This window comes from Myotis brandtii, unplaced genomic scaffold (assembly GCF_000412655.1).
Source record: "Myotis brandtii unplaced genomic scaffold, ASM41265v1 scaffold390, whole genome shotgun sequence".
In the NCBI taxonomy this organism is placed as follows: domain Eukaryota; kingdom Metazoa; phylum Chordata; class Mammalia; order Chiroptera; family Vespertilionidae; genus Myotis; species Myotis brandtii.
The window spans coordinates 481406-507140 of record NW_005364954.1 but is presented as its reverse complement, the minus strand read 5'-3'; the positions used below and the strand labels follow the sequence as shown (position 1 = coordinate 507140).

The window sequence follows — 25735 nt, the reverse complement described above, 5'->3', positions numbered from 1 at the left end:
ATTGCTTGACTGCGTCCTTCGGTTCTTTAAAGAGGCCGCAGTTTTGAATTGCAGTGCACGCCTGGCCCAGGGAGCTGAGTAAGGGGCTGTGGGCACGTTAGCCTCTTGGGAGGAGCCGCTGAGATGACCCCGGGAGAGGAGGGTTAGAGCTGTGCTCTGCCTGCTGAGCGCCTGGGAAAGACCAGCTGTCTTTGCTCTTATTTCTCTTACTCACCTGAGCACAGACCTCCCTACGTGTAAGCTCGGGGGGTCTGAAGGAGTTACCGACATTTTTAAAGCGCAAAAAGCAGCGTTTGTTTCTCAAGCATGTCAGAGTATTCCTCGTGAATAGAGCACCCACTGCTCTCTCTTGCCCCTCCTCCCCACTCCCCACCTCTACAGACACCCCTCTGCTCGGCTTTGGGACATCTGCACCTTTTGTGACCATCACCCCCCACGGCCAGCTGCTGGGCAGGTCCCAGGCCATCCAGGTGGGCACTTCGTGGAAGCAAGTGGACCAGTTCCTGGGAGTGCCCTATGCTGCCCCGCCCCTGGCGGAGGGCCGCTTCCGGGCACCGGAGCCCTCCAACTGGACTGGGTCCTGGGCTGCCACCAAGCCGCGGTAAGGGTTGAGCGCAATGCACTCATCTTCTAATCCATCAGCGTCAGACTGAGAGCAGGAGGCGCATGTGGGCCTGAGTGGGGCGTGAGGCTGGGGGGGTGTAGATAAGGTGGTGTTACGTGCTCTAACAGGTAACCCCTCCCCAACATCAGCCACTGAACATGGCCTTGCTCCTATGAAGTCCATTTGGGGATGGAGGGCCGCCGTGCTCGGCTCCATGCAGTGGTCCGGGGACCTGATTGCTGCCGAAATGCTGCAGAGCTGGCGGGCAGAGGGCTCTGGCCACTGGTGTGGGGCTGGAAGGGACACGGGCAAGTCCCCGCGGTTGATTCTCCTGGAAGTCAGACCGTCTGTATCTGCAGGGCCCGCTGCTGGCAGCCAGGGGTCAGGACGCCCACACCGTCCGGGGTCAGCGAGGACTGCTTGTATCTCAACGTGTTTGTCCCTCAGAATGTGGTGAGTCTGAGCCGTTGCTGGGTTTGCCCTGAAAGCTGCCCATTGGGAACCCCCAGTCCCCACAGCTTCCAGCACCGTCCCCTCAGCTCCTACACGGCTGCGCCTGCTCCTCGCCACATCCTCTCGCCCCGTGCACACGGGACAGTGCGCGCTTACCCCGCGCCGTGCTCTGGAACTGTTCACACGGGGCCCGTGACGGGCGGGGACTCTCCTGGGGGAGACACAGCTGTGAACAAGACCCAGCAGCTGCTTGGGGAGGGGGTTATACTTTAGTGGGAAGGGGCAGAAATAAGTAAGCAACGAAATATTAAACAACAACTGAACGACAAATAAATATGGAAGCAAAATACAGCACAGGAGGAAGCGGCAAGTGACGGGGTGTGAGGTGGTGGCCAGGTGGTGCCCTCCCAGCAGGCCGTGCAGGAGGGAGGGTGTGAGCCGCGCAGGTGGGGCAGGGCCAGCGATGAAGGGTTGAGGGGGCACAGGATGGGGAAGGGGAACCCACATTCAAGTTAGTTTGCCCATGAGAAAATGACCTCTCTCCTTGGGAGGACTTTGGAGAGACCCCTCGGCCATCTCTTCGGAGCCGTCCGTGGAAACGCGGGTCTCAGGCCGCGCTGGAGGGGGAGCACGGCTCTGGCCCTGACTCTGGTTATGCCCCGGTTTGAAGCCCGCGTTCACCTGAGTGGTGGCTCTGAACCTGAGGTTCAGTCTTGGAGCTTCCTGTTTTGGAGAAGGGTCAGAGCACACGAGAGAAAAAGGAACTGAGGAACTTCGGGAAACATGAGTTCCTGGTGACCCGTATTGACTCATCTCCTGGCACATGTGACCATGTCACCACTTCCTGGTCCCCTAGCCCACTAGCCACGGGAGCCAGCTGCACTTTGGAGGTGTGATGGCAGCCGGCTGGTCTGAGTGAACTCTGTAACAAGGCCACCAAACAGGGCTTGCTGGCGGTGAGGAGACCATCTGCATTTCGGAGCCCGTGGCACAGGGAGTGGAGAATCACAGCACAGGGAGGCAAGACCTGGATGGCATGGGCCCCCCGGAGCCTGGCCTATCCCCTGGCCTGGGGTGGGGTGTCAGACCCCCCAGATGGAGCATTGTAGGCTCATATAAAAGGATCAGTTTAAGTTCAGAGCCCAGTTCTGCTGCCTTATAGCTGCTGTGTAACCTTAGACAAGCCACCTAACACCTCTAAACCTCTACTGCCTCATCTGTAAAATGGGAATAATAATGACATGCCACCTCACAGAGCTGGGTGAGGACTGAATGAATAAAACCCTGGGCACACAGTGCCTGGCTGTCTGAGTTAAGCTCTGCATCACCAAGATGGGGGGTTCCAGTTAGCATGGCCGCATGGAAAGGGCTCACCAAGGACCCAGAACATTCTCCAGGAGTAAACTAGTGGCCAGAACTGGGGTATTAGGTGACTGCATGGCTCCAAGTCCGCCACCAGCTGCCATTGGGGCCACGTGCTCACTTTGCACTGTGGGCAAAGTGTCTTCATTTTTTGTGACCCTCAGTTTCCTAATCTGTGAAATGGGGTTTATTAGTTTGCTTGGGTTGCTCTGATAAAAGTACCACAAATGTGGAGGCTTAAACAACAGAAATTTACTTTCTTATGATTGTAAAGGCCTGGAGTCTAAGATCAAGTTGTCGCCAGGGTATGTTCCTTCAGAGGCTGCTCTCCTTGACATGTAGATGGTCATCTCCCCTCTGTGTGTCCACGTTGTCTTCTCTCAGCGGATGTATGTGTCCTAATGTCCTCTTTTTGTAAGGACACCAGTCATATTGGACTAGGGTGCACTGGCTAATTACCTCTTTTTATTGATTTCAGAGAGGAAAGGAGAGGGAGAGAGAAAGATAGAAACATCAGTGATGAGAATCATTGATCAGCCCAGCACTGTGGACCAAGCCCGCAACCCGGGCATGTGCCCTGACTGTGACCAGGAATCAAACTGTGACCTCCTGGTTCATAGGTCGATGCTCAACCACTGAGCCACACCGGCCAGGCTGGCTGATTACCTCTTTACAGAACCCATCTACAAATAGTCACCTTCTGAGGTCTAGTGTTTAGGGCTTCAAAATGTGAATTCTGGGGGACATATTTCTACCCATCACATGGGGCTGCGTAGGCCTACAGGGCAGAGTTGATGGGGAGAGTTTGTGCAGGCTCAGAATCTGGCACCTCCATGGGAGAGGAGCCTGGTGGGGAAATGGGCCAACCTCTAGCCCCGCATCTCTCCCATCCCACAGGCCCCCAACGCGTCCGTACTGCTGTTCTTCCACAACATGGAGGCCGGGGCTGACGACGGGAGCCTCGCCCTGGACGGTTCCTTCCTGGCTGCTACTGGCCACCTCATCGTGGTCACTGCTGGCTACCGAGTGGGCATCTTCGGCTTCCTGAGTGCTGGTGAGTTGCTGGCATTGGTGGGCACTGCTGATTCCTGAGCCCACAGGCTGGAGCCCATGCTCTTCCCATTGGCCTCACAGTGACCAAGTCCCAACCTGTGGGGACAGAAGTCAGGTCCCCCACAGGCACCAGGTGCCTGCCCTGGATGGCACCAGGGTAATTAAGTTCCAGCTGCAAAATTACAAAAGGTAAAAGGCTCTCCTCTCTCTGAAGGGGCCAGCGCGGTGAGTGGCAACTGGGGGCTGCTGGACCAGGCGGCGGCTCTGACCTGGGTGCAGACCCACATCGCAGCGTTTGGCGGGGACCCTCGGCGGGTGACCATGGCAGCCGACCGCGGCGGAGCCGACGTGGCCAGCATCCACCTTCTCACCACCGGGGCTGGCGGCTCCAGACTCTTCCGGAGAGCCGTGCTGATGGTGAGTGGCCGCTCGGTGTCCACCTGGCTGCAGGTGCGGTCAGGTGAGGGGTCCTCTCTGGCTCTGAGGCCCGCTGCTTCCATTGCTTGGTCCCTGTATCCGTGTTCTGAGTGTGTGTCCTGCTCAGGGCCGTCTCTCATGCACACGGGAGCTGGTGCTGAGGGCTCCCCGACGGCTGGCCACTCACATCTCAGGTGCTCATAGTTCCGACAGCGTGTTCTACTCCTGCGAATGCCTCGCTAGGGTTTACTGGTCTGAGCTCTGCGTTCCCTCCCTGTCCACAGACACCACAGGACTGGGATGTGGGATGAGAAGGCCTCTGGTGGAGGCATGTGATGATGGGGGTACAGTTTAGCCAACTCTATGCCAACGACACCTGGCAGCACCCCCCAAACAGGAGAGAAATCAAACCGACAGAACTCTCGTCTGCTTCCCAATGCGGCTTCCCTGATCCTGTCTGAGTTTGAATTTCGAATCTCCCGGAAGCTGTCTGGTTTCTTCAGCAGCCCTCGTCCTGTCCCTCCTCCACCCTGAGATTCCATCCTGGTGGCATTTCACTGTGGGACAGTGTTGGGTGATGCGTGACTCTAAGCCCTTCCGCCTCAGTGATGCTCCCTTACCTGGGGGGTGAGGACAGTAGGGGGCCCGGGGGCTTGTCCACATGGCTATTCAAGGAGTGGCAGGAGCTGGGTGAGCAGCCACAGGCGGGCACGGAGCTCCAAAGGCCTGACCAACCGAGCTGTTGGTTGTGGAATGAAGGCAAAGAATAGAACTCAGCGCTCATGATTCTGCTAGGCGGTCTGAGCACCTGCTAGGGGATGATGATGATGGTGATGATGATAGTGATGGTGATGATGGTGGTGATGATGATGATAGTAATGATGGTGATAATGTAATGCTACAATTATGATTTTGATATATTGGTGATGATGATGATGATGATGATGGTAGTGATGATGGTGAGGACAATGATGATGGTGGTGATGATGGTGATAGTAATGATGATGATAATAGTAATGATGATGATAATGTGATGCTGCAATGATGATTATGATATATTGATGATGATGGTGATGATGATGATGATGATGGTGATGATGGTAGTGATGATGGTGAGGACGATGATGATGGTGGTGGTGATGGTGATAGTAATGATGATGATAATGTGATGCTACAATGATGATTATGATATATTGATTATGATGGTGATGATGATAATGATGATGGTGGTGATGATGATGATGATGATGATAGTAATGATGGTGATAATGTGATGCTACAATTATGATTATGGTATATTGATGATGATGGTGATGATGATGATGATGGTGAGGACGATGATGATGGTGGTGATGATGGTGATAGTAATGATGATAATAGTAATGACGATGATAATGTGATGCTACAATGATGATTATGATATATTGATGATGATGACAGTAATCATGAGGGAAGTAATAACCTGGTTGACCATGAGGCCTGAAAACTATTCTGTCATTGATTAGCTTCTAATTGTACTGCGTGTCCAGCTGTTGGCAGGTGGGGTGCCAGGTGCTGTGCCAGGTGCTGGAGACTCCGTGCTGAATAATCCATGCCCTGGTTCTCAGGAAGCTTGGAGGTTGCTGTGGGGCGAGAGCAGATAGTTAAAGCAGATATTTAAGAGAGGGTCTTCAGGCGGCTCAGAGAGAAGCCCCAGCCAAGAGCAGGAGAAGGAGGGGGTGGTGGAGAATGCTTCTCAGGAGAGAGGAAGTCTGGGGACTGTGTTGCTGGAGACTCCGTGCTGAATAATCCATGCCCTGGTTCTCAGGAAGCTTGGAGGTTGCTGTGGGGCGAGAGCAGATAGTTAAAGCAGATATTTAAGAGAGGGTCTTCAGGCGGCTCAGAGAGAAGCCCCAGCCAAGAGCAGGAGAAGGAGGGGGTGGTGGAGAATGCTTCTCAGGAGAGAGGAAGTCTGGGGACTGTGTGGGACAGTGAGGGACTCTGAGGGTAAGGGGCTGTGAGGTGTGAGGGGCAGGTGCTGTGCCAGGTGCTGGAGACTCCGTGCTGAATAATCCATGCCCTGGTTCTCAGGAAGCTTGGAGGTTGCTGTGGGGCGAGAGCAGATAGTTAAAGCAGATATTTAAGAGAGGGTCTTCAGGCGGCTCAGAGAGAAGCCCCAGCCAAGAGCAGGAGAAGGAGGGGGTGGTGGAGAATGCTTCTCAGGAGAGAGGAAGTCTGGGGACTGTGTGGGACAGTGAGGGACTCTGAGGGTAAGGGGCTGTGAGGGACTGTGAGGGGCTCTGAGGGGCTATGAGGGACTGTGTGGGACTCTGAGGGGCTGTGAGGGACTGTGTGGGACTGCGTGGGATTGCAAGAGTCTGAGAGGGACTGTGTGGGACTGTGCCGGCAGAGTCCAGGCACCAGGGGGATGCTGGACTCTTCTTCAATCTGTAGGCCTGCAGTGCCTCAAGGGGATAGGGCCCTCCTGGGCAGTGGCATAGGGGTTGGGAGGCAGAGAGCAGCCAGACTGCACTGAACACCTTGGGCCCACCCAGAGCACGTGGGAGCCATCGCCATGGAAGGGTGTTGTGTGTTTGCGTCTTTGATTGGGTCTGGTTGACCACTTTAACCACTTTTAAGTGTGCAATTCAGTGGCACTAAGCACATGTACAAGGTTATGCAATCATCACCATGGATCATTTCCAGAACTCTCATCCCAAGCAGAAACTCTGTACCTAATAGAAACTGGCTCCCCTCCACCTTCTTCTCTGTGACGTTGCCTGGCTAGGTACCTCCTACTGGTGGGACCACACAAGATTTGTCTTCTGGTGTCTGGCTCTCTCACTTAGCATGTCTGCAAGGTTCCTCCATGGTCCATGCTGTGGCCTCTAGCAGAATTTCACCCCTTTCCAAGGCTGAGTCCTATTCCACTGAGCGTGCACCACGTTTTGTTCATCGTCCACCGATGGACATCAGGGTGCACCTTTGGCTGTTGTGCACAGTGCTGCTGTGAGCACGCTGCGCCTTCAAAGAGCTTTGAGCCCGGCCGGCCTGGCTCAGTGATTGAGCCTTGACCTATGAACCAGGAGGTCACGGTTTGATTCCAGGTCAGGGCACACACCAGGTTTTGGGCTCAGTCCCCAGTGTGGGGTGTGCAGCAGGCAGCCGATCAATGGTTCTCACTCATCATTGATGTTTCTCTCTCTCTCTCCCTCTCCCTTCCTCTCTGAAATCAATAAATATATATATTTTTAAAAAGCACTTTGAGCAGGTGGGAAATTGCTTCCTTTTAGGAGACTTCACTTAGAGGCGGGGGAGGGTGAACCAGAGGGACAGCCCTGGGGCAGAGAAGCAATGAGGAGACGATGGAGTAACACAGTTAAGGAAAGAGGGAGACCATTGAGGCCAGTGCCACGGACCTGCTAGCCGTGCTGAGGCCGTGGGCCACTCCCGCTCTGCCTCGCCTTCCTGGGACCAGGGCCTTGATCATGAGGAGGGCAGGGGTGCCGTGGTTTGGGCCTCACTGAGGCTAGGGCAGCATCATCACCATCCCCCACAGGAAGCTGTGCCACCGCCAATTCATCCCTCGCCTGCATGTTCAGGACAGACTCCACGGCCCATCCTGCCCCTGCAGGCCCTGTCCTGTGTGAGACTTGGTCCTGCCCTCCTGCTCCCGGCTGCCCTGTTCATCCTCAGGGACCCTCCCGGACTCGGCAGCTCCGAGTCAGACCCCTTCCCATGGCTGTGCTGCCTGCGCTTCCCCGCAGCATTGATCAGGATTCCCACCAGCGGCTCCTGCTGCCCCGTCTGTCTCCCTCCCAAGACTGTAGGCCCCGGGGGGACAGGGGCCCGGTGTGCCTGGCTCTCCACGGGCGAGCACCCAGCACAGCTGGTCTTACAGTACCTGCTGCATAATCAGCATCTGGGCAGGGATGAGTGGGTGAAGGGGGACCCACAGGATGGCCTGTTTCCCTCCTCCCCCCTCCCTTGTGTTTCTTCTCCTTTGGTGCGGGTTTTCTTCAGTCTGTCCCTCCGTAGGGGTTGTGTCCCTGTGGCGGGGGTGGGGTTGCCAGGTGAGACAGGGTTTTCGTAACGATGGGGGTGGGGGGGGGTCTGAACCCAAACGTCTCTCGATCCCTGGGGCTGAAAAGAGACCTCCTGACTCTGAGTTGATCCTGAAGGTATTTCCCCAGGGCCCCCTCAGAAACCAGACACTCAGTGGGACCCAGAAGACACCCCAACACCTTCTCGTAGGCGCAGAAGGCAGACTTCTTCTTGAAAATTCTGGAGAGTTTGGGTGTTTGGGGAATTTCTGAAGCGAATCTGTTCTCACAAATGGGAGTGCGTGTAAAAATAAACCCGCCATCTGTTTCCGTCGTTGGGAGCGGCTTTTACAGCTCCTCCCGCAGCCTTGGGGGGTGAGGCTGTGCGGGGTCCAGGGGACCGAAATACTTCTCTCCCTTAGCAGTTCTTCAATGCGTTCGTTACCGGCAGATGCTTGGGGAACGAAGGCAAGCTGGCGACACATTCCTGATTAAAATCTCGTCTTTCTGCAAATCTCGGGGCCAGAACTGTTGCCCCAGCAGGCAAGACAGACTCCCGTGAGAACTACTAGCAGGGTCATTCGTTTGGTGTCTTTGGGGCCATTGAGAACTCTCAGAGCATTATCTCGGAGACTCCTCACATGCGTTCACAAGGGGTGTGTTTTTTCAATAGCCATTTAGAGATCAGACATCCACGGCTCAGAGATGTTTAGTGACCTGCTAAAGAACACGCAGCAAAGAAGGAGCTGGAGTGGGGATTCGAACCGACAGCCCAAGCCTGTGTTTCCCATTTGATGAGGCTGCTGCTGCAGGGACTTGGGACTCCTGGGGTGTCAATGTGTAAGACAAAGAGGCCAGGTTTAGGGTGGGACGAGCGCAGTAGCTCCTGGCCTTGCGTGAGCCCTGTACCCCGTGTTCCTCAGAGATAGACTGGGCATGGCTAATCCTGCCTCCCGGGGCTCGGGACGTTGTCATCAGTAGGTTTGCAGATGCCCTGCACACCGTAGCACTCGAGAAACCTGTTTCCCCCGTTCGATGCCCAGCGGAGGCAACTGCAGACAGAAGCAGGCCTGGGGTATTTCCTCAGCCGGGGCCGGGTCGGAGGAAGAGGGGTGACATGTTGCCCACCTGCATTTGGTGACTGACACCCTGGCCGGCTCTCAGGGAAGACCGAGGAGGCCCTGCCCTCTGGGCTGTGATGCTCGGGACCCAGACGATGTTTCCATCGCCCCGATTCCGTGTTCCATGAACGCCAGGCCTCACGACTTGGCCTCGAGCAAAAGTTTCCTGTCTCGTTGCCTCTCCATTCCCACCTGAGCCCCTGCTCCGGGCTCCCTGGTTTCCCTGTTCCTAGAAAATGCCAGACTTGCCCGGCCGGCGTGGCTCAGTGGTTGAGCATCGACCTATGAACCAGGAGGTCACGGTTCGATTCCCGGTCAGGGCACATGCCCAGGTTGTGGGCTCGATCCTCAGTGTGGGGCGTGCAGGAGGCCGCCGATCCATGATTTGCTCTCATCATTGATGTTTCTCCCTCTCTCTCCTTCTCCCTTCCTCTCTGCAATCAATAAAAATATATTTTTAAAGATGCCAGGCTCCCCCTAGGTCTTCCCATCACTGCTCGTCATCAGCAGGCCTGCTCCTCCATCTGGAGGGTCACCCACCCCGCTCCAGGGCTCGGCCGCAACAGGGCTCACAGCTCTCCCCACTCCTAAGACAGGAAGACCCGCCGTGGTGGGAACTCTCCCGTGTAGCCGTGCGGAGGCCTCTGTCCTGCCTCAGATGCTTGCTGCCTTCCTCCCGTGTCTGACCCTGACCCTCCCAGGCCGGGTGCTTTCTGCAGAGGGAGGTCTGTGTATATGATACCAGGCTCTGTGACAGCAGGGCCTCTGCTTTTCCTGCCACAGCCCCAGCCCCAGCCCCAAGCAGTGTCTGGAATTTGGTAGGTGCCCAAAAGTATCTGTAGAAGGAAATTCTTGGGAGAACAAACGGCAGAGGTACCACAAGTAATATGGGTGAAGGGGGACCCACAGGATGGCCTGTTTTCCTCCTCCCCCCTCCCTTGTGTTTCTTCTCCTTTGGTGCTGGTTTTCTTCAGTCTGTCCCTCCGTAGGGGTTGTGTCCCTGTGGCGGGAGGGGGTCGTCCAGGTGAGACAGGGTTTTCGTAACGATGGCCAGGACGTTTTTCTGTCCTCACCCTTCATGTCCACCCTCAAGTGTGAGGGGACACCATCAAGTCACACAATCGTGTGTGCTTGAGGCCACCCTCCAGACGCTGAGCGGCTGGCCAGCGAGGCCTTGCTGGGTGTTTCTTGTCTCCGTCTCTGTCCAGTTGCACGTTGAGTTGAGACTTTGGGACATAGGGCAGCTTCTGAATGAACGTTTTTCTGTCCTCACCCTTCATGTCCACCCTCAAGTGTGAGGGGACACCATCAAGTCACACAATCGTGTGTGCTTGAGGCCACCCTCCAGACGCTGAGCGGCTGGCCAGCGAGGCCTTGCTGGGTGTTTCTTGTCTCCGTCTCTGTCCAGTTGCACGTTGAGTTGAGACTTTGGGACATAGGGCAGCTTCTGAATGAACCCCCCCCCCCCCCCCCACTCCCCAAGCTCGCCCAGGAAATTCTCCCTCCATCCAGGGGGTTAAATACGCATTAGGTTTATTTTAATCAGGAATAAATACATGATTTAGCAAAATGTAATGCTTCCCACTTAGAAATCCCTCGCGTCCTCCCCACACGCTCCAACCATGTGAGTCACAACGGAAAAGAACACATGAGACCCCGTGCAGACATCTGGCGGGTGGCGGCCCTGCCTTATGTCGGCGGCAGCGTGCACCGGCTGCCGTCACTTCCCAGGCTCGGCCGGCCCCTTTGAAGCCTTTTGGGGGCAGGGGAAATCCCAGATGTCTTTGGGTATAAACAGCCTGGGCTCTGCTGATACAGAAAAGCTTGTAAACGCGTCGACATGTGCGGCGAGCACAGTGACCTCAGACGTGCGGAATGCGCGTGGCGGACAGACAGATGCTCATATCGGGCAGCGAGAGATACCCTGGCACAGGCTCCGCCCCTCCCCTGACCCCTGCCCAGCAGGGAAAGGAGGCCTGGCTCCCGGCAGCCCCTCCTGGCAGGGGCAGGGGCCGTGGGCGGCTGGGGACCCAGGCTTCTCCTCGCGAGGCCTTGGCTGTGGCTCTCTAGTCCCTTTCAATGATGGAGACAGAACTGAGCCCCTCTCACCCCCTCGTTCCCGGAGCCCAGCACTTTTATTCGTGTGCGTGCCAGACCCTTCGTAGAATAAAATACTGGAGAAATGAATGCTCTAGAACTTATCAACGTCCGGCCATTCTGACCTCCTCCGTCCAGCCACGCCCTCTCTCTGAAGGTCCAGCTGAGACCTGGGCTCCGGGTCAGCCCACCTGACCCCTGTCCCACGCAGGAGCTGATGTCTGCCTTTACACCCACCGTCACGACTTTCGTTTACACACTTCCTCTCTGTCCACACCGTGGACCTCTGCTGGGGCCTGGGGCTCAGTTGTCCTTTTTTGTTTTATTTTTTTTTTCCGGACGCCTTTCATAGGAGAGGACACGGAGCCTCTTCGCAGTCAGGAGGCAGTCTGGGTGCATTAATGTGGGGACTCTGGCTGTGCCTCAAGCTCTGAGCTGTGAAGCTGCAGAGGGGATGTGGTGGAAGCTCACCCAGTCCGTCCCGCACCACGCCCCCCTCCCCGCAGCCTCCCTCTCCCCTGGGCCTCGCCCCCTGCAGAGGCGGGGAGGCCCTGTGACCGCGGCACAGGCGGCTTCGGGACCCGAGGGGCAGAGAGAGCTTCCGGGCTAATTAGGACGGTGAGCGATCAGGGTCCCTGAGCTGCTTAGCGAGAAGAGGTGCGTGTGTACCGAGGCCTCTGTCCATGGCTGAGAAGGTGCCGGGCAGGGGACCAGTGTGCACACCCGGACCTGTGCCCGGGACACGGCTGTTGGCCGGTCTCCTTAGACGTTCTCTCTGAGCTCAGAGGGCAGGCTGTTGGGGGTGGGCCCTGCGCCCTTTCCTGGGAGAGAGTGGCTGTCTTTCCCGCAAACACGATGAGCACCCAACATACAAGCAGGCTCTTCCGAAGCAGGGCGCCATCGTGTCGCGAGTCGACGTCCGGTGACGTCCAGGACCGGCCCGACGCCAGGGAGGGTCCCTGCGTCACGATGTGGACAGAGGAGGTGGGTGCGTGAGCTCAGGCAGCTTCTCGTGGCGTCTGGAAGACGCGAGGTTCCCGGGGACCAGGCGACCGAGCCTCTCGGCTGGGCCCCGGGTGACGGTCCAGAGCCTGTTCCCGCTGGGCACCCCGTGCGGCTGCCCGTCCGGCCTGGGCTAGTCCTCGAAGTAGGGCGGCGACGACGAGAAGAAGGCGCTCTTCCTCTTGCTCCCGCTGTACAGCAGGGAGATGCTCTTCTTCTTGCGGTCCAGGGGCGCGCCGCTGTCGCCCGCCAGGGACAGGTAGGAGGCGATGCTCTCCCGCAGGCCGTAGCTGAAGAGGGACTCGTCCACGCCCAGTGGGTTCTCCGCGCCCTCGGGGTCCTCCTGCAGCCTGTGCGTGGGAGCAAAGGGGACAGAGGGAGGGGAAAAGAGAGGGATGAGGACAAGAGAATAAGAGGAAGGAAAAAGGCCCTGTTAGCATTTCTCTAGCTTATCATTCTGATTCTGCTTCCTATATTTGTGGCTGTGTGGCCTTAGATAAGTCACTGAACCTCTCTGAACCACCATTTCCTTCAATGGCTAACATGTCTCTGTAAACTGTAAATTTTAATGAGTATTTTTATGATATTTACAAGAAAGAGCAGTTTTATTTATCTCCCAGTCAACTCTGACTTCTGATTTTTTTTTTCCAGTGGGCTGTCTGGATCAGTATTTAATTAATAAGGCAACCCACCAATCAATCGCCAACTACACATACCCCTAAAATACAATAGCAGACACTCAAAGCAGATCAGTGGGAAATGCTTTTCCCTTAAACAAACAAACTATGCCACTTTAGGATTTTGCTGGTGTGTTTAAACTTCCTGAGGGAGTTTAAAAGAATATTAAATGATACAAGAGTTCTTTGTGTGATCCTCTCTGGGATCCTGACAATTAGGAAAAGGAAGGTGGTATCTTTCTGCTAGAAAATGTTCTGCTCACACTGAATGGGGCTCAGGAAATGTTTGCAGAAACGGGGGGGCTGGGGCCCTGCCAGGGAGTCGTTAGGGTCGTGGCCCCCACTGCGTGAGGCCCGAGGCTGGGTCTGCCTCCCGGGGGGCAGCGGGGTTCCATGGGGTGTGCCCGCTCAGTGTGCCCACCGTCAGGTTCCCGCAGGGCCGGCTGTAGCTGGCCACGGTGTTCATGTGCCAGGCTCACACGCTGGACGGGGGCTCTCACACACAGACAGACACCCTGACCCTCACCTGGACATCTTCCTCCAGTCCAGGGTCTTCTGGCGCAGGGTGACGGGCGAGTCAGAGGCCCTCACGGCGGGGGCAGCAGTGCTCTGGGTGAGGCAGGGTGTGGTCAGCACGCAGCACAGGCCGTCGGCCACCTCTGAGGACGGAGCAGACAGGGGGTCAGCGACGGAGACGCTGCAGCCAGCGCAGGCGTGGGGCCGAGCGACCATCGGCACAGCCCCCTCACCCCTCAGGAGGGCCCATGTGCAGGGCTGTGGGCAGCCCTGACTTCCCCAGAGCTCACAGAGCAGCATTCTAGACAGCATGGTGGCAGGATACACGGGTAGGGAGAAAGGAAGACAAAAGAAACAATGAAAGAAGACAGGGAAGGGTTCTCAAAAAAGATAAAAAGCATATAAAAAGGAGAAATACATAGATTCAAAGCAAAAGAGAAAGTGGACAAAGGAAAGGGGGGATCCCTTCTCCCCTTTACCCTATACACTCATGCACAAGGAGAATAAAAGCGGAGTAAACCCATTGGTCCCCTCGGCCGGTGTAAGCTGTCTGAGCTCCCAGCCCTCCTCCTCCGGGACCTTCAGACACAGCGCCTCCTCGGAGGCCTCCTCCCAGCCCCCGTCCTGGTGAGAGAGGTGGGGCCTGGCTGCGCTCAGACCTTCTGAGAGATGGAGGAACTCGGGGCATCTTCAGGTTGAGGACCCGGGCCGGTCATGTCCCAGGGGTGATGGCAGGGCCGAGGGTGCCGGGTGCTGCTGGCCCCTGGCAGAGCCGGGCGGAGCCACGTCACCCACGGGTGTCTCCGCCCCCCGTCTTATCTGTGGAGCCCTGGGGGGTCCTTGCCCAAGAACAAAAGGAAACTGTACTGAGGAGCAAACCCAGGCTCTCAGAGGGCAGCGGCCGAGAATGCCCATCCCAGCGCTCAGTCTGCCATTCACCTTGAACTTGAATGCCCACCACACTGTCCATGCCGAGAAACGCGAGGTGGGACCCTGAGGTCAGAGGGAGCTTAATTGCATGTGGGTCTGAAATAATGACCTGTCACAGGCTGGAGGGGGTACCTAGGGGTGAGGGACCAAATCAGACAAGAAATCGGCGGCGGTACCCAGCCCAGGCGGGGACTTGGCGACAGTCTTTCTTTCCTTCGAGAGCTTACAGGTAGGGTGAGGAGGCAAGTTTGGCAACGAGAAAAGCAGGTGCCATGAGCCCAGTGCTGAGCAAGGCCACGTCCTTGAGCCGCCAGCACTGTTGGGCCCATTTTCAGAATTGGAGACTGAGGGTCCGGGGCCAAGTCCCTTGCTCAAGGTCACAGAGATGTGACCCAGCCTGTGGCCTGGGCTCTGAGCCAGGCACTTGATCTAAGAGCAGCTCATTGCCCCTGATGTGGAGGAGAGGGAAGTCCTTCCTGCCTCTGGGGTCTGGACACACTCCTCTCCTCTTCCCGTCTGTGGAAATCTCTAGAATGCTCCCTCAGGCTCTCAGACCTCTCAGCTCCACCTTGACACTCAAGGGGCCCCTGTCCCCACCGCTTGTCTCTCTGGCCCTAATTTAGACCTCGTTTGTGTCCTACGCTCTCTGCTCTCTCAGTCACCACTGCGCATGGAATACTTCAGATGCCAGACTTTTCACATTGGTGATTTCCAGGTCCTCGCAACAATCCTATAAGAGGCACTAAATCCCCATTTTATAGATGAAGAAACTGAGGCTTCGAGATGGTAGGAAATTGCCTGAGGGCCTCAGGGAAATAAGTACAAGCAACCTGTGCAACAGAGACGTCTGTGCAGACCCCTCCGGGCAAAACCACGCTAACACTGTCCCGAGGAGAAGCTGGCCTGGCGGGCGGAGAAACTGGCCACGTTGCTTCAACCTTGGGGTCCCCAGGAGCCGGGAGCATTTCAGGGTTTCAGTCTCATTTCAGTTACTACAGGGGCGAAGCAGACTGCGGTCTGTCTCCTGGTGCAGGCCCAGCAGGTGGTGGGGAAGGCCCTGCTCTGTGCCGGTGCATGGTCCCTGGTGAGCCTTTTCTCCCTCTCTCTCCTTCTCGCCTGGCGGTGCATGGTCCTGGGTGAGCCTGGCGGTGTGCAGTCCTGGGTGAGCCTGGTGGTGCATGGTCCTGGGTGAGCCTGGTGGTGCATGGTCCCTGGTGAGCCTGGCGGTGCATGGTCCTGGGTGAGCCTGGTGCGCGGTCCTGGGTGAGGGCGGCGGTGCACGGTCCTGGGTGAGCCTGGTGGTGCATGGTCCTGGGTGAGCCTGGCGGTGCAAGGTCCTGGGTGAGCCTGGTGCACGGTCCTGGGTGAGCCTGGTGGTGCATGGTCCTGGGTGAGCCTGGTGGTGCATGGTCCTGGGTGAGCCTGGTGCGCGGTCCTGGGTGAGCCTGGCGGTGCACGGTTCTGGGTGAGCCTGGTGGTGTATGGTCCTGGGTGAGCCTGGCGGTGCAAGGTCCTGGGTGAGCCTGGCGGTGCACGGTCCTGGGTGAGCCTGGTGGTGCATGGTTCTGGGTGAGCCTGGCTGGAAGCCTGTGGACCGCCCTGTCGGTGACATCCTGCTGGGGCGGCATCCTCTCATGTTTGCCTTTGTCTATGCAAAACTTCTGGTCTGTGCACCTCTGGTATGATTGTTATTAAGAGCCAATACCACAACCGATGTTTACTCATAATCGGTAGAAGTGCACCATTTCCAGGACTCCCTTCCTCTTTCATTTTTAGCCGAGCTGCTAGGTTCTCGGGTGTCACAGAAAGAATTGCGTTATCTTTTATTTTGCACCCGCCGCACGGCAGGCTGGGACGCCGCGTCGCCTCAGGGTTCGATGGTGTTGAGTGATCAATACCCCTGTGGGCGGGTCGCATCCACCTTCTGTAAGCGGGGACCCGAGTCCCACAGAGGCCGAGGGTTTTGTCCAAGGCCTCACAGAGCCCTCGAGCTCCCGAGCTTGGGCCTGTGTCTCCGGTGCGTCCATACCTCCTTCAGGACTGCGCGTCTCACGGGCCAGGTGCGGGTACCCAGGCCCTGTGGTCGCTTTCTCCTTGAAATGCCCTTCAAGACCCCACACCTACAGGTCCTTCCAGGTCAGGCCTTCTGAACCAGGAAGGGGAGGACACTAGCAAAGTGAAAGGCACTTCTCTTCCTCCCCCGGTGCCCAGGGAGGAGGCGGAAGGGGCCGCCCTGGCCGAGGAGCAGGGAGAGCCGAAGCTATGCGCTAGGAGGCTCTCCCAGCACTTTGTGCGCACCAACCCCAGGCATCTCACAGCATCCCCCCTGGGTGGGAACACTCAGCATCTTCAATACACAGAGAAGAAAAGGAGCCCAGAGTCGCACAACCAGCCCCAGGTGCCCGGAAGGTCTGGGCTACGAGCATCGGTTCCACACCAACTCTTAGAAACGAAGCCACCTTTTCACTCTTTCTGCCTTTTCCGTAAAGTTCCAACTCCTGACCTGTCAGTCTCACTCAGCTTTCCTGTCCCATCGCCCTCATCAAAACCGCACTCTGTTCCCACCACCTCGGCGGATGACCCCGTCCTGGTCAGCGTGGGTCATTCCGACCCCCTCCTGGGTCCAGGGACGCCATGGGAACGAATGACGCCCGAGCCTTGGTCTCTAAGAGCTCCTGGGGAAGCAGACCGGAACACGGTGAACGCGGCCAACAGGCAGAGCGAGCGGGGTTCTGGGGAAACCGGGCGTCTGTCGGAGCAGAGTCTACTGACACTTCGTCAAGGAGGGGGTCCTGACCAGTATGGCTCAGTGGTTGAGCGTCGACCCATGAACCAGGAGGTCACGGTTGGATTCCCGGTCAGGGCACAGGCCCGGGTTGTGGGCTCGATCCCCAGTGTGAGGCGTGCAGGAGGCAGCCGATGGGTGGTTCTCTCTCATCACTGATGTTTCTGTCTGTCTCTCCCTCTCCCTTCCTCTCTCTGAAATCATTTTTTTTTTAAGCACAAAAAAAGAAGGGGTCCCATTGGCTGGAAGCCCAGGAGGAGCCTGCGTGCAGAAAAGGGGAAATGGGTGGCATTGCAGAGCAAAGCCCGAGGCCTGCAGCTGCGCGGTCGGCTTGAGGAAGTGCGAGCCGTCCGTGGCTGTGAACTAGGGGCACCGACCTCTTTCGTTTACAGGCAGGGACGGCGAACTCGAGATTCGCTGCGTTTTACTCACTCGGCGGCATTGGCGGGCAGCCTGTTTCAGCCGCAGCCTTACAGGCCGCGTGAACAGGGAAAGGGCGCGTGGAGAAGGCGGGATGGCAGAGAGCAAAGCGACCCGCGGGCCCCCTAGACCAGTGGTTCTCAACCTTCAGGCCCTTTAAATACAGTTCCTCATGTTGTGACCCAACCATAACATTATTTTCGTTGCTACTTCATAACTGTAATGTTGCTACTGTTATGAATCGTCATGTAAATATCTGATATGCAGGATGGTCTTAGGTGACCCCTGTGAAAGGGTCGTTCAACCGCCAAAGGGGTCTCGACCCACAGGTTGAGAACCACTGCCCTAGACGGGGCCCCGCAGGGCAGTTAGCAAGGAGGGGTCAAGGCCGGGGCCTGCGGGCGGCTCTTACCGGAGTAGTGGTTGACCAGGTCCTCCAGGCACTGGAAGGTGAGCCGCGGCGAGATGTAGTACCAGTTGTTGGGCAGGCGGAAGATGCGGTAGTGCTTGACCTGCCGGTGCCTCACCGAGAGCGAGTAGAAGCCTGCAGGCACGGAGGACAGTCAGTGGCCTCCCGGGGGCCCCAGCCCAGGGCAACCGGCTCGAGCCCACCCCCGCTGAGGCCGAGGGCTTTTCTCAGCCTGTCCCACCATGACACCCAGACACACACTCTCGTGTGGGGAGCAGCAGCCATGGGAACCCCATCTGCGTGGACGCGGCTCACTCTTTCTTTAAAAAACGCATTTTTATTGATTTCGGAGAGGCCTGTCTCTGCTTCGTGACGTTCCCACGAGGGGAGCTTCCACAGCCCGTTCGGGGTCCTTGGGCTGCGTGAGGGGTTTGAGTCGGGTTGCAGCCACGGGCCGGGACCCGGGGCATCCTCGGGTTCGGCCCGAGTACCCTCCAGCGCCTCACCTGTGAGAGGCCTCAGGGTTGTGCCCCTGTGTTCCCATCCCAGCTCCCTCTGACTTGGGCGTGGTGTTCTCAGAAACTTGGGGAGAGGGGCAGCGAAGACATTTTTCTGGGTCTCCCCAAAAGCACGGGAACTGTGCTCTTTCCCCTCGAGCAGCATTAGGGTGACAGCACCGCACGCTTAGGACGAGCAGAGCCTTGGCCTCGCTCCCAGCCTTGATTTGCCCACGTGGGAAGATAGAGAACTAGACCGGGGCACGTGTCGGAGTCCTTCCTGCGCTGGGTTCTGGGGGCCCAGGGGTGAAAGTGTCATGGGGCAGAGGGGGGGCCACTAGATTTTTCCGAGTCTTGGCGGTTTGGGCTGGGCCGGGCTCAGCTATCTCCCAACAACATCTCCATCAGTCTCAGAAAGGCCTGGGGAAGCGGAGGCTCAGAGCCCCTGGGTGACACGGCCGGAGGTACCAGCTTGGAATGGCAACCTGGACCCTGGTCCTGAGCAGGCCCGAGACTAGCCTTCGGAGGGGCGTCCCTCGCTCGGTCCAGGCCCGCCCTCTGACTCGACCCAGCCTGTGCCTTTCGGTAATGTCAGCGGGGCCTGAGGCAGGGCGAGCCGGTCCAGGGGGCAGGTGTCAACGTGTGAGAACTTTGCATGCCCGGGGGAGCGGGGCCTGCACCCCACCCGGCCGGCCAGCTGCAGGTCTGCCTGGCGATCTCTTTATTTTTAGAGCAGCGTGGGCACCTCCGGGCTCTCCCGCCCGCCCACACCAGCAGGAGCTCGGGTCTGGGTCCCCTGCCTCGGGGACACTGAGACAGGCCTCGCCTTGGCTTTGAATTTGCTCTCAAAAAATACTCGCAGAGACTGTGTGTTCTCCTCTTAGACAGCAGGTGTGCAAGGAGCAGGCTGGAAACCCGAAAGTATCTTCTGTGTTTAAATGGTTATTATCATCCTTTCTTATCTGGGAAGGCCCAAGGGGTTGGGGTCTGGCGTCTGCTTGCTTAAGTGTGTACATTACATCCCTGACACCGTGAGAAGCATGTTCCTCCGGCTGATCCCATGTGATGGATAAGGGGTCCTGGGCTTCGAGAGGGGCGTGGCTCCTTCATCGCCCATACAGCCAGAACTAGAACTGGGGACCCCTGCTCAGAACCCCGCAGAGCCCTGCGGTGTCGTTCCCCCTGAATTGCTTAGTGCGTGGGATGGAAGGAAATTATACAAATCAGATCAGGGTATGTGCAGTGTGTATCTGTGGGTCCTGCTTCTTGCAGATTTCTGATTGCATTGCTGGGCACAGAGGGAGCTAGTCCTGGGGTCTCCTGTGTAGTGAGACCACCACAAACATTACATCGGAGCCACTCCACCACCTCACAAGGGAGGGGTTTCTTCCCATTTCACAGCTGAGAAAACTGAGCTCAGAGAAGGAAGTGACCCGCCCCAGCCTCAGAGCTTGAGAGCACAGGCCAGGCCCAGCCCAAAGCCCATGCTTTCTGCCCACATGCTGCCAACACCTGGCGTTGGCCTTTCCTCTCAGTTGATGGGAAATTGTCCCGCAGGCGTCGCCAGGGCCTGGTACGGGGCCAGGCCCCCACTGCCTGTGTCTCGGCCCCTGGCTTCGATGCTGGCCTCACCGGGGTGCGTGGGCTGCAGGGAGCTCACCACCTCGGACTGATTGGCGTGTTCGTGGAGGAGGGAAGGTGAGCAGGTCATGAATGAGTCAGCCAGGAGCCAGACCTGCTTGTCTGACCCGAGCGTGGGAAGGTGAGTCGGGGGCTGCTCACCTTTCTTCGTCTCGCTCTCCCGGATCATGAAGGAGCCGATCTTCGTGTCGGGCAGCTGCAGCAGCTCCTCGGCCTTGTCTCTGCCCAGCCCTTCGAACAGCCAGCTGCGGGGGACGACAGCGTGAGTGCCCGCACCCTCCCAGAGCCAGGCGGGCTCAGCAGTTAAGATCGAGGGCCAGTTCACATAGAACTGCTGGGATTAGAAAGACGAGGGCGATTGACTTTTCACTCCTTCCTTCTTTCCTTCCTTCCTTCCTTCCTTCATACTTTTAATCTTTCAAATAAAATTCCTTAGTACCTACCGCATGCCAGGTATGCCATTGGGTCATGAGGACAGAGATGCATAAAAAAATCTTTCTTTTTTTTAAAAAAAATTTTTTTATTGATTTCAGAGAGGAAGGGAGAGGGAGAGAGAGACAGAAACATCAATGATGAGAGAGAATCATGGGTCGGCTGCCTCCTGCACACCCCACACTGGGGCTCGAGCCCACAACCCGGGCATGTGCCCTGACTGGGAATGGAACCATGACCTCCTGGTTCATAGGTTGGTGCTCAACCACTGAGCCACACTGGCCGGGCTAAAACATCTTTCTTATCCCGTTTCTCAGATGCCACCTGGGCTGTGTCCACACTGTAGTATGTAAGACATGAGCTTTCTAAAACTCGGTAAGGTACCTGTTTGGTAGGTATTTCCTTTAATGTCTGTCTCCCTTAGAATCTAACTGCCGGCCCCTCCCTCACCGCCCCGGATGGCAGGGACTCTGTCTTCTCGGGTTTCGTTTTTGGGTTTTGCTTTTGGGTTTCGTTTCTGCGCCCAGGTTGTCGAGCTTGGTGTGTATCTGTGGATGAATGAACGGGCACCAGGCAGCAAGAACGACAGAGTGCATTCTCTCGCCACCTGAACAAGCCCCCCTCGCTTTCCTCACATTTCCTCCCCGTCTCCTCTTTGTCGGCCGATTTTAAGCACAAGTGTCATTGCTCTATGGGTTTACATATGGTTCTTGCTTCTTTCACTTAATAAAAAAAAGCAGTTGTAACCGTGGAGCGCGCCCCTCCCCTGGTCAAGGGCACTGTGGGGTCGTCTCTGGAAGGCGCTCTGTGCACAAAGCAGCCGGGTCCCCAGGCATGGCCCTTCCTTGTCCCAGGGCAGCCTGGCCACTCGGCCGGAAGGAACGCGGTGCTAGCAGCTGGCTGCTGTGTCCTCAGGAGCCACTTATTTACAAATAAGGAGCAGCGATGCCATTTGTTTATGGCTGGGGCTCCAGGGGGCTCTTGTTATTAAGATCATGATTATGTCAACCCTAGCCCGTTTGGCTCCATGGATAGAGCATCGGCCTGCGAACTGAAGGATCCCGGGTTCGATTCTGGTCAAGGGCACATGCCGGGGTTGCGGGCTCATTCCCCAGTATGGGGCGTACAGGAGGCAGCTAATCAACGATTCTCTCTCATCATTGATGTTTCTCTCTCTCTCCCTCTCCCTTCCTCTCTGAGATCAATAAAAATATATTTAAAAAATATATTATGTTTATGCCAGACCTGGACAAATAGTTCACCTCAGTTCTGCGCAATGTATAGCATGTTCACTGCCTCAGTGTATGTGACAAACATCCACTCTTCAAGTCCTGACACGAGCTTCCTCTTATAAAAATGAAGACGAGAAGCCAGTCACAACAGCCATGTGTGAATACTAAGTATGGGCCACTGACCATGTTAAGCCCTTGACATCGAATCCTGACATCCAGCCCCCAAGACAGGTGTATTCTCGCTCTTTCACCGACGAGGGTACTGAGGGTCAGAGTGATTCACCCGCCCAAGTCACTCCATGTCAGCTAGGGCCACAGCTCGGATTGTTCTTCTGGGACATCCGGTTTCATAACCGGCGTATGGCACTGCCTCGCCTGCTGTTCAGTGTTTTAAGGATCTTTATTGTATCGATGAGCTTGGGAGCTCCATTGGGCCGTGGTCACATCCCGCTTAGAGGGGCTAGCCCACGGTGGGCTCATCTCTAGAAATCGGGTTGAGAGCAGAAGGGGCCTTGCCTTCTCAAGCCTAGTGCCTCCCTTCCCCATGCTCGCTCCAGGTCACTAGCATGAACATGGTGCTGGATGGACGCTACCTGCGACGTGCACTCACCCATGGTAAACTCTGGCCACACAGATCCCGGGGATGTAGTTCTCACGCCCGGTGCTGAGGGAAATGGCTTTCCACCAGCCCCCTTCGCTGCAGGAACAAGAGCAGGGGGGGAAGGGTCAAAGCTAATTGTCCAAACAAACGCATGAATGAACAGAGACGTCGGATTTAACCCGGGGCACGTGGCGACCTTGTTCTTTAAGATCCTTCACTGGCCGTTGACCCAAATGTCTCCATATGAAAATTTAGTTTTTCAGTACGTCCCCCCACCCCCACACGCCAAGCTACTTAGGAAATCTTCCCACGGAGATTCCACAATTGGAGGCTGTTTGCAAGTAAGGGCGTGCCTGACTTATGCCCCAGGGTAGAACCAGGACACTTCCTCTCTCTGTGGTCACGGGACTGAAATAATAGGGGAGTAGAGCCCCTATTTGTGCTATAGCAGGGATGGGGAACGTCCGGCCCACGGGCCGTATGAGGCTTGAGAAATCATGTGGTTGGGCCCTGCCAAGGCATGAGGGGTGAGTTAATGAAATGTTTGACCAAATACAGCAGGTTAGTTTCTTAAGTTGATAAAGTGAGTTAATGAAATGTTTGACCAAATACAGCAGGCTAGTTTCTTAAGTTGATAAATTTGTATGGCCCCTAAATGATGTTATAAATATCCAAATGGCCCTTAGCAGAAAAAGGGTTCCCCATCCCTGTTTTGGAGACTATTTCAAACCAGGCAGAGACAACAGGATAGAAGGCAACACTGTATGTGCCATCAGAAGTTTCCCCAGCCCCTGGGTCCTCCTTCCTGGGCCTGCACTTGCATATGTTATCCACAGCGCCCGTGTGGGGGGAGCTGAGACCAATACGATAAAAGACCTCAGAAGCCACTGAGGAGTTTACATTGTTCTCCAGGAGCCAATGGGGAGCCACTGGAGGTTTGAGAGCACCGGCAGCATGAAGCGGGGTGAAGCATGAAGGTCTTCTGTGTGGGCCAATGGCTCACTTCACTAGGGGATCAGGGCCCGTAGGGAATTGCATAGCTACAGCTGGAGCCTAACCATGGCCCCCCAATCGAGTTCATCCTTTTTGGGGGGCTGTTGTAAAGGTTTGAAAGCCAACTCACTCAGAAATCACACGCAGCTTCTCCCCTCGGCGGAATATTGGGGGGCTGATGTCAGGAGATGGGTAATCGGTCAGCACGGCCAGGAAGTCGCTGTCCAGTCCTGGGAAACAGGAAAAGGGTTTGTTTGTTTGTTTGTTTGTTTGTTTGTTTGTTTACAAGGAGCTAGAACAAGGCCCCGGGAGGCGCGGGTACCAGGACGAGTCCCTCCTGGGGACTTTTCAGCTGGAGACACCTCACTCATTTTGAAATAGCAATTTACATAGTCGGCGCTCCTCTCTTCAGGAGGTGGCGTAGGTGCTCGAGGGAACCCTGAGGGTCAGGCAGGGCCCACCCCCATTCTCAAGCCTGCCTGGGCCCGGCTGTTCTCATCTGAGGTCATAAGGCCCGCCTTCAGGGTCTGCCCACGTGTCTACGGCTTCATGGAATCTCGAGCAAGTCCCAGCATGCCTGCTAGACTCGGTTTCCCCACCTTGAACATGGCTAATGCTTCCTCCCTCAGGGTCCTTAGGAGATGAGATGAGAGCACGTGGCGGCACCTTGTAAAGGAAAAGGGCTCTCACATCACCCCTTCTTACTGTCATTGCCTCGGGGGCCCTCTCCGGGCCTTGGGGGTCCTGCATTGATAGCATCGTGGTGATGTTGGAGGTTCGGCTACTTGAGTTCTGAGGACCCACCAGAACCGGGAAACACGAACTCTGTAACTCAATAAAGCACCTCCTCTTTGGAGAAACTGAGGCACTGTGTTAGGGATCTATCTGATAGAGACTGTGGGGGAGGGGGAGAGAAAAAGTAAGTCCTTCTCATCCAATGTATGTGGAGAGTCATTCTGGCGGCATTTGGGAAGGAAAGCACGCTGTCTGGCTCACATGAGGACAGCTTACTGTGGATGAGAGATGAGGCGATACAATAGGGACTTGCTTTTTGTCAGTAAGCACAATCCTTGTTTCACAGCCTTAGCCATTTCTTAACAATATGTATTTTTTATTGATTTCAGGAAGGAAGGGAAGTGGAGAGGGAGATAGAAACATCAATGATGAGAGAGAATCATTGATTCTCTGCCTCCTGCACGCCCCCTGCTGGGGATCGAGCTGGCAACCGGGCACGTGCCCTGACCAGGAATCGAACTGTGACCTCCTGGATCATAGGTCGATGCTCAACCACTGAGCCACACTGGCTGTAGCCATTTGCCTTAATTGTAGGTGCAGGGTAATATTGCGATGCCTGACAAATCAGCAAATACAGTAATTGTTTGCTATGATGTTTATCCCTCCATCTACTGGCGGGCCATTAGAACTCAGAATTCGGAGTAACATATTGGTCGGCAGTGATTCACTGAGTGACTTCGTGGCCAAGCACGGTGGTACCCAGAAAACCAAGTCTTGCTGCTCTGATGGAGCTCAGTTCTAGAGAATACACAAGTAAGGTGACTCTGGAGGATCCAGCACCAGGTATGGCAGCCTGGCTGGCCCAAACAGGCCCCTCTCTCGGACCCGGACACCCCCACGCTGGGACTGCTGATGCTGCCCTGACAGCTCATATGTCCTACAGCATCCAAATCACAAGTCCCGGACCGACCAAGTCCCGGAGAGCGTAGGCACTGGGATGGGCATGAAAGACGAAGGAGGGTTTGACTTGTGTATCAACTGAGAAATGAGTCAGAAGCAAGTCATCATGGGGAAACAGCTCCTTGAAACGGACTGTTACTCGGGGACACTGAGCTGCAGAGAGTAAGCCCCTCCTGATGGCAGATGGGAACCAAAAGTGAGTCACAGCGGCCGGAGTCACCGAAAGGGGTCAGGGCTCCTGACAAGGGGACGCGGCATCGGTTATCTGTGGCCGTGATTGAGGGTGACAGAGCCTGTGTCGGCCCCGCGGCCCGGGCTCTGACCTCTGAGTCCTGATTAAGACTGGGAGACAGAGCCACCCTCCTTCCTCGCCTTAAAGCAAAACCGAGTGGAAACCAAAACAAAAGCAAAACCTCGTCATAGAAACATCGGCTTCAAAGCCGGAAAAGCGGGCTCAGAGGCGGGAGTTTCAATTGCGCAAGAGCACAGGTGAGCTTCCTGTGGAATTTCCGCACCCGCTAAACCTCGGCCGGGAAACCTTTCCCTGTCCCTTTGCCTAAAGGCATTGGCCTTCACTTGGCCCTTTGCAGGAGCTCGGCCCACCCCTGGCGCCTTAGCACCAGCGTCGGAAAAACCGAAGACGCGCTGGAGAAGGTGCTGGAGTTAGGTTAGTTCTGAGGAAAGGATGGTCGTTCCGAACGCAATCCCATGCCAGGATCCCGCCTACGTCACCCCTGAACTCTGGCCCTGCAGTGAAATAAGTGTAACTAGAACAA

General features: G+C 56.3%; 2 protein-coding genes across 7 annotated transcripts in view; one reads left to right on the top strand and one right to left on the bottom strand.

Annotated features, from left to right (window-relative positions):
• TG (thyroglobulin) overlaps positions 1-25735 on the top strand; it is a 168698-nt gene that overhangs the window by 85234 nt on the left and 57729 nt on the right. The window contains exons 38-41 of the mRNA XM_014544980.1: positions 382-601; positions 964-1057; positions 3317-3473; positions 3687-3889. Coding sequence (XP_014400466.1) covers positions 382-601; positions 964-1057; positions 3317-3473; positions 3687-3889 — 674 coding nt within the window. The remainder of the gene's footprint in view (positions 1-381; positions 602-963; positions 1058-3316; positions 3474-3686; positions 3890-25735) is intronic.
• The window catches only part of SLA (Src-like-adaptor), a 56805-nt gene continuing 41611 nt past the window's right edge, over positions 10542-25735 (bottom strand). For all 6 annotated transcript variants that reach the window (XM_005872773.2, XM_005872772.2, XM_005872775.2 and 3 more), the window contains 6 exons: positions 23395-23494; positions 22281-22367; positions 20148-20251; positions 17872-18003; positions 13335-13467; positions 10542-12481 (listed from right to left, as the gene is read on the bottom strand). In XM_005872773.2, the coding sequence (XP_005872835.1) occupies positions 12265-12481; positions 13335-13467; positions 17872-18003; positions 20148-20251; positions 22281-22367; positions 23395-23494 (773 nt within the window). In that variant the 3' untranslated portion in view covers positions 10542-12264. The remainder of the gene's footprint in view (positions 12482-13334; positions 13468-17871; positions 18004-20147; positions 20252-22280; positions 22368-23394; positions 23495-25735) is intronic.